The 8,164-nt window shown below is 38.5% G+C and overlaps 1 protein-coding gene across 1 annotated transcript in view; it reads right to left on the reverse strand.

Moving 5' to 3' along the window:
• Nucleotides 1-1,065: 1,065 nt before the first annotated feature.
• The window catches only part of HECW1 (HECT, C2 and WW domain containing E3 ubiquitin protein ligase 1), a 384,473-nt gene continuing 377,374 nt past the window's right edge, over nt 1,066-8,164 (reverse strand). Inside the window, exons 26-27 of the mRNA XM_006900196.1 lie at nt 5,979-6,177; nt 1,066-1,177 (exon numbers count right to left, since the gene is read on the reverse strand). Coding sequence (XP_006900258.1) covers nt 1,066-1,177; nt 5,979-6,177 — 311 coding nt within the window. The remainder of the gene's footprint in view (nt 1,178-5,978; nt 6,178-8,164) is intronic.

Below are 8,164 nucleotides of genomic sequence, written 5' to 3' on the forward strand. Positions count from 1 at the left end.
TGTCTGCCAATCAAGTAATACTTGGCTTTTATAAAAGTCCATGAAATAGTATTTTTCCTTTGTGAAAGAAAACTATAGCTAGATTAAAATGAAATAAAGCAAAATAGTGCAGAACTCAAGTATTCAAAAAATATGATATACCCTTCTTCTCTTTTTTTTTTTTTTTTTGCTTTGCGCTTTCTCCCCCCTTCATTGCCTTTTGTAAAACTCATGGAGATAGAAGTCTTATCCATTATACTACATCATGAGATTGCCTTCATAGACTTGTGCACATATTTGAGGTGAGAATCCACTGGGGATGCTCCACCTAGACTTCTCTGAACTCAAGTTGAGTCCACACTCCCCACAGCCATTGGGATTTACTGCATAACATGAGCAGGAAATATCATTCTTGCTGTTGATATTTATTGAAAAGTATCATATTTGCACCATGTGTCTAGGCTAGTTCCAGCTGATGGGACTGAGGCCACATATGGATCATGAGTTGAATGTATAAAAATTTCAGTTTTGCCACTGTTGTCCTTTGGATGAATGGTATGCAGAGGAATAGAACGGGAGGAAAAGAAATTGATCAGCTCCTAAATTCTGGAGTTGGTTTGTAGAAACCATAAAAAATGGTGGTTTTGCTCAGAAGACATGGGCATAGCAAAGCTTGGAATGCTTAATGCTTAAATTTTTTCCTTAAATGATAAAAATGGAAGTAAACATTTATTACCATTTGGTCAAGTATAACATAACTTGCATTCATATTTCATTGTTAGTGATGGAGGTATGTGGAGATATACACAGACCTTGAGACAGCTGAGTGGTTTTTTGTGTTGTTGGTTTTTTAGTTTACTTTTTTTTAATATTGCATACAGGCTAGCAGTTCATTGAAGACAGAGGAGAGAAGCCTGAAGGTTAGATCTTAGAAGAAGGCAGTTCTTCATGCACAGCTTTTGTCAATCCTGATTTGATTGGAAAAGAAAAACAATGAAAGATTAAAATCAAAGGGAAAGGAAAGCCATCCCAGAAAGGTTAATATCACTGGTCAAGAAAACATCAGACTCTTGAGTTTACATTTCTTCACTCAAGTCCAAAAGTGCTGGTTTCTTCAACTGCTATTAATAGCTTCTCATATAACATGGAGTACGATGGATATGATGGGAGGTCCAATCGGTTAAAACATGTGTGTGCCCTAGATTAGAGAGAAAATATTAGTGAGGCATTTGTTTCAAAGGCATACTGTGTTTGGATGTATTTGTTACTCAATTTGAAGCTGTTAATCACAGGAAGACAGAATTATCATTCAGGTGCACCACACAACATTGCAAGCTAACAATCTCAGTCCTATGGATATGAATGGGCCAGATGGAGAAAGTGGAATAAATAGAAACTGGTGGTTTCAGTCTGTCAAACAAACCTCTTTACAAGTATTTAGCAAACAGCTAACCAACCAGTTGACATCCACCTCAATTTATGGCAATGTATGAACTTTGTGAAACGACGATAGTTATAGAAAGGTTTCAGGTCTTTCGTTCATAAAGTTGCCATGAGTGGTACTCCACTAGACAGCAATCAACAACAGCAACAATATGAGGATGACAAAGAAGAGCCAATGCCTTTGAGCTGTGGTGCTGGAGAAGAGTACTGACACAGACTTCAAAGAGAACAAACAGTCCTGGAGAAAGTGCTAGTAAGTGCTCCTTGGAGGCAAGGGTGGTAGTACTCCTTTCTCACATACTTTGGGCATGTTGTTAGGAAGGGCAAGTCCTTGGCGAAGGACGTCCTTTTTGGAAAGGTGGAAGGTCATTACAAGAAAGAAGATGCTCAACAAGATGAGTTGACAAAGTGACAGTCAGGTCAAGTGTGTTGGAGAAGGTGAGGTTGGCTCAGTGCAGGACATGGTTCAGAACCATTGTTCATAGGGTTGTTATGAGTTGTAATTGACTTAATAGCACATGATGACAACAACAACAACAACAACAACATATTTTTTAGAGTAGAACTGTGCCCCATAGGGTTTCCAATGGCTGATTATTAGGTCATCAGACTTTTTTGTTTTGAAGTGATTTGAACTTTAAACCTTTTGTTTAGCAGTTGAGTGTATTAACTACTTACATTATTTAAGGGCGGCAGATGAATATTATTAACAAATTAATTACAAAATTCTGCTTTATTTTAAAACTGAAATATTAACTTAAATGTAGTTGATGTAAGAGCATATATAATTAAAATATATGAGGCTCATGTTCCCAAGGTTGCTTGTGCAGGTCTAATTTCTGGGCTTTTCCTGACGTGCAAGCACAAGCCCTAAAATCTGAGATCCTGATCTTCAAGAGACTTCTGGTAGACTAGTGTTAAGGAGTTGTACTGCTGACCCCAAGGCAGGTGTTTGAGTTTACCAGTTGCTCCTTAAGAGAAAAATAGACAATCTCTTTCTGTGCAATTTATAGCATCTGAAAACCTCCTGCAGGGTCACTTCTAATTTAAGAGTAGTTATATTTGGAATTCTCCATTGCAAGTAGGTGTTCTGGAAGCACCATTCAACTCTTTTAAGCAAGAGGAAAGTGTATGCCCTAAATAATCTTCCCTGATGTACCCAAATGGAAATGCCAGGCAAATCCTCAGCTTTTCCCGTAGTCTCTGATTGTGCTTTGTGTTTCATCCTATAGGATTTTACTTTCCAGTGATTGCCTTTGACAGGCTGTGCCTTCCCTGTCAGGCTGCTAACACACTGATCAGGACAAAACAACATCACTCCTGTGGGGTTCAGTCATAAGGATGAGATGCCAGAGCCTGAAGAGTTTTCTCATAACACTTCAAATTGCCTGGTCATTTGGACTGGCTCACAATCTTTGTCATGTCACAGTTCTTTATCTTTATGGCATATTCTGTTAATGTCAAATCTTATAGCACAACAGTGATGGATAGATAGGTGCACCTGCAAATAGCATCAATATTGTTTACTTACTAGAAAGAATCTCTGGGTGATGCAAATGGTGAATGCAAAAATTAGAGATTAAAGTCCACCAGATGTGCTTCAGGAAAAAAAAAATGTCTGGCTTTTACTTCTGAAATATCAGCCATTGAAAATTCCATGGATTGGCTCTACACTGACACACATGGGTCAGCATGGGAGCCGACTTGGGAGCAATTGAAAAACAAAATGAAACAACAAAGACCCTAGAAGGGATAGCTTTTGAATGGTATTTTGAGAATCCAAGCAGCACAGAAAAGGACATGTTAAAATAATAAATATCACAAAATTAAATGCACATGTAAAATCAGGCAAAATCCAAACCTAAACTTTCTCTCTTCATTAGACTTCTACTTATGACATTAAGTTATTAATGACAAGATCTCCAGGGTGTTGGACATTGCTGTACTTGGTTTGAATGACATATAAATCATCATATTGGACTAGTACGTGGCCTAAGACAACATTCAAAGTGTGATGGGGGGGAAGAGAATTCTAAACACTGAGAAGGGGGACGGGGGAAGAGGTAGAGAAGTTGTTTATTCTATGTAGGAAAACTCAGCAGAAGAAATAAACGTTTTTTGCTTGCCTCAGCTCTATTTATTCCACTCTTAGATATGTTTACCTCATTGTCTTTGGGAAAATACCCCTATACTCTAGTTCCATCTCTAGCCTCAGAAGTGAGTGGGGGAAAATAGAGAGTTGGCTTCAGGCCTCAAGAACCTGACTGAGTAGAGATTAGTTGAATTATTATATAAATTGCAAACAGGCTTATGTTGACTTTAAAAAAGAAGGGAAATTTTTTACCTAGATATGTGTTTATTTGAGTGAAAATAGGAAGTCAGTGAATTGAGTAGAAAGATAATCACAGTAGTCCTGCTCTATCCTCAGAAAAACTGAATTGAGGACATACACAGGGTGATGGTTGACAGAGGTAAGTGGAACAGAAACACCTCATGTGCTTTTGGAGAAAGCCTAACTAGGCAGGATTGCAATGCGAGGAGGCAGGATTATAGTTAATATGGGAGAAAATTCAATATTTACAAAATTGTTGAAACTAAATTAACTATAAATTATAATTTCCGGGAATAAACAGAAAGCAATAGCATCTCTTTCTTTGATCACATATAATGTTCAATCATTGTTTTTGACATGATAAAAAACCAAGAGTCTTGGTTACTTCCATTAAATGAATTGTAGTTTGTATTCTGGAAATAATGAGTATAATTAAATCAGGAAAGTCAGGTTACAACTTGACTCAGAATTCTTTAGTGCAAGTTACCTTCCAGGTGGAGTCTAACACAGAGTGCATGTGATTAAGTATTTCCTGTGAACTGCAGCTTATCTGCAAAGCAGTGTTGGAGCTATTGAAAGCACAGAACTAGGGATTTCAAACCCACATTTTCATCTTATTTGCTAGTTTTGTGATCTCAGGAAAGCTGGTTAATTTTTCTGAGCCTCAATGTTCTCACTTATAAAATAGGGGTCATACACTCCCTATACACATCAGAAAACTGTTACTGGCATCTTTTGTTAGCAACACATATAACTGTCTTCTCTAAACTAGGAATCATCTTTCAAAGTTAGGATTCTTTTAACAGCGCAGTTTATGATTGCAACAATGATTTAAGAATGAATGTGTCACACTCTAAGTGACCTAAAACTCCTGGTACAAGATTAAAATCCCTGCTTTTCCAAAGAACTCTTAATAGGTTTCATAAGTATCAATATTTTTATATAGATCTTGGCTCTCATGTAGAGAATCTCTTCTGAATCCTAGTATCTGCATTTAAACCCTCTGTACGGGCTAAAAGGATCTTTGATTCATTGATTGTTGCGCTGCTAACCCAAAAGTGGTGGCTCTCTGTGGCTCAAATCCACCACACCAGCTTCTCAGTGGGAGAAGGATGTCCAATTTCCTCCCATGTGATTAGCTGCCTTGGAAAATCTGCTGGAGGGTCAGATATAGGCCAATTCCTACTCACAGGACACAGTAACATCAACAAGTATCTCCTTAGGAGTCATTATTTCACGGACTAGGAGTCTCTGGGTGAAGTAAGGAATGGAATGCTCAGTAACTATCTAAAGTTTGGTTCTTCCAGTCCACCTAGAGGTGATTAGAGAATTAGTTCTGGTGATTTGCTTCTGGAAAGCTATAGCCTTTTAAAACCTATGGCACATACCTAGGAGTCATCATTAATCAGAACCAACTTGATAGTAATTGACAATAATTTCACTGGTCAGGAAAATGGCATAGAAAGTTCCAGATAGAGTTGAGACTAAAAGTAATAGTATACTGATTTCATTCTGTTGAATTGTCTGAACGGTTATTACCTTCACCCCCATATTTATCTCGCAATAATTTCTTTCAATATAGAAGTCAATGTAAAGAAGCAGAGATATCCAAGAATTCTCTCACACACATTTTAAAAAACGGTAGGGCAATTACAACAGGCACACAAATAACTAGCCTCCTAAATTACAAAGTGATAAGTTGTGGGAGACATACAGATATGGTGGTGGAGAGGTTTGTTTGGTTTTCAGCATCTTTGAACTGTTAACTTTCCTCTGCCACCCCTGGTGAGACATATCTCTTTAAGTGAGGCTGTATGTATACAAAATTGTAAAGCTTTTCATGATTGATAACATATGCCAAAATACCTATAATGCAAATGTTGTCAAACACCAAAATATCACTAAGAATATTGTTCAATTTCAGTCCTCAGAGATATTTCACCTACAATTTTCATTAGTAACTCAAATAACAGTGTTTTGAGCCTCTTGTGTAGGCAAATAAGATTTCCAACCCCAAAGGATGAACCTCTATTAGTATCAAAAGTATAAATATGCATGGCAGGTGATTTTTCTCCCAAACAACAGTTAGGGGGTTTGAATTGTTGACCATTCTCAATTTGCAGCACAGACCTAAAACACATTATGCCACTCTACAGCTCCCACACAAACTCAAAAAGGAAATCCTGTTTAGTGGGTTTTATGGATGGAAGTAGGGCCACCATACCTGGGGAGAGATGTGATTTTCCCCCATTTTTCTATGCAAAACCGCCGAAGCCCATTGCTTCCTCGCAGAGCTGCAAAGCCTTCATAGGGCACACTCGAGGTTCCTGTGACAAACTGCAGCAGTCTTAATCGCTGTTCATTATTGAACCGCTCCACTGCAGCCCAGAACCAGCGGATCACAAGATGTCCATCATGATAACCTAAATGGAACAAAGGAAAAAATAGGAAAGGACAAAGGAGAGGAAGAGCGAAATGTGAAATATACATTAGGTATGAGAAGAATGGGACAGCAGCTTTTGATTTACCAATTTATATAATGGTATTCTTGGTACCAGACTGACTTTTAAATACAAAAACCCACCCACCAGATTCTGTTTGCCTACACAAGAGGCTTCCCATTAAAGTTGATTGTAAACAAAATCAGATACAGTTAATCAGCTTAAACTTGATTGCTAACACAATTAGAAACACCCAAATAGTTTGCCCACCTGTGGGTAAAACCTTAGCTTGTCAAAATTTGATCCTGGAGAGTGTTTGTGATTTACTTAAAAGCCAGGGGTAAACTGTTTGGGTGTTTCTAATTGTGCAATCATGTGTAAGCTGATTAATTGTATCTGACCTCATTTACAATCAGCTTGGGTGGGAAGCCTCTTGTGTAGGCAAATAAGATCTGGTGGGCAGGCTTTTGTACTTAAAAATTGGCTGGACCCGAGGGCCATAGACCCTTGGGCCTGCTATTGATTATAGGTGGATAGAATGTTGTTCTAAATGGTTCAGCACTTGTCTGTCAGTTTGATGTACTAAGATTACTTGGAGTTTCTGTGACACTGAAATCTTTCCCACTGGTGTGTCAAATTCCAAAAGGATTTCTTATTATGGACAAGTTTTGGTGGAGCTCTCTAACTAAGACTAGAAAGCAGGATGGGCCATCTATTTTCTAAATAAATAGACTATTAACGATTATAGCTTACTCAACCCTACAATCAACACTCTCGGCACCAGCACTTAGAAAAGCAAAAGACAAATTGCATTGGGAAAATTCGCTGTCAGGGACTTCTCCAGAGTACATAAATGCAATGATATCAGTCTAATTAACTAAGGTGTGCAGGCCATGGTCTTCACTCTGCTGACATGTGTTTTTGTCATAAGAACATTAGGTCTCACAGTACAAACTCTTGTTTATCGGCCTGGGAACACACCACATGCAGATATTGGTGCTTTCTCGACCTTCTCAGAGTAAAGGTAAACAATTGTATTACCAGGAGTTCAGGACAGCCTAGTTTTGTTAGAGGTTGTGTTGTAGGACAGCCTACAACAGCAGGTCAGACACTGAACTATTTTGAAGGCCTCTACACAGCACCTCTTGAAGAGGAAGAAGACTCGAGAGAGGTCAAAGGTATAACTGTGCAGGACAGGAATTTGTGTCAGAGCCAGTGGCTAAAGTGAATGAATGGCATCCTGCTGTACATAAGCTCATGCCATGCTAAGAGTATTATTATTGATTTTATTTTATTTTTATTATTTTGTGTGTGTGTACTGTCAAATCGGATCTAACTAGTATAGGAGGAGATTGTCCTTCCTTTCCAGCAGAGCATCTGGTGGATACGAACCTCTCACCTCTGGGATTGCAGTGCAGCTTCTTGCCACTAGGCCACCAGAGCTCACCAAGAGTACTGTTATTTTTTTAATAAAATGTTATACTTACAAAGTTCATATACATTGTTTTTCAACTGGATCTTTCACATTTCCCCTTCCCACCCCTTTCTCCACCCATCAAATTGTGTTACCCTATGATTAACCATCAGATAGATTACATATGTGGAAAAAAACCACTGGAGAAGCTCAATACCAGCTGTGAAAACTAGGCCAGGAGCTGATTGTGGAACAGACCACCAACTACTCATATGCAAGTTCAAGCTAAAGCTGAGGAAAATTAAACTGAATCCAAAGGAGCCAAAACATGACTTTAATTTCATACCACCTGAATTTCAGAATCATCTCAGGAACACGTTTGAGGCCTTGACCACTACTGAGCGAAGACCAGATGAGTTGTGGGAGGATGTTAAATGTATCATCCAGGAAGAGTGCAGGCGGTCATTACAAAGACAGAAGAGGAAGAAAAGACCAAAATGGATGTCAGAAGAAACTCTGAAGATTGCACTGGAACGTAGAGAAGCCAAAGCACAA

This window comes from Elephantulus edwardii, unplaced genomic scaffold (genome assembly GCF_000299155.1).
Source record: "Elephantulus edwardii isolate Elephantulus edwardi_28Jun2011 unplaced genomic scaffold, EleEdw1.0 scaffold00276, whole genome shotgun sequence".
NCBI classification, from domain to species: domain Eukaryota; kingdom Metazoa; phylum Chordata; class Mammalia; order Macroscelidea; family Macroscelididae; genus Elephantulus; species Elephantulus edwardii.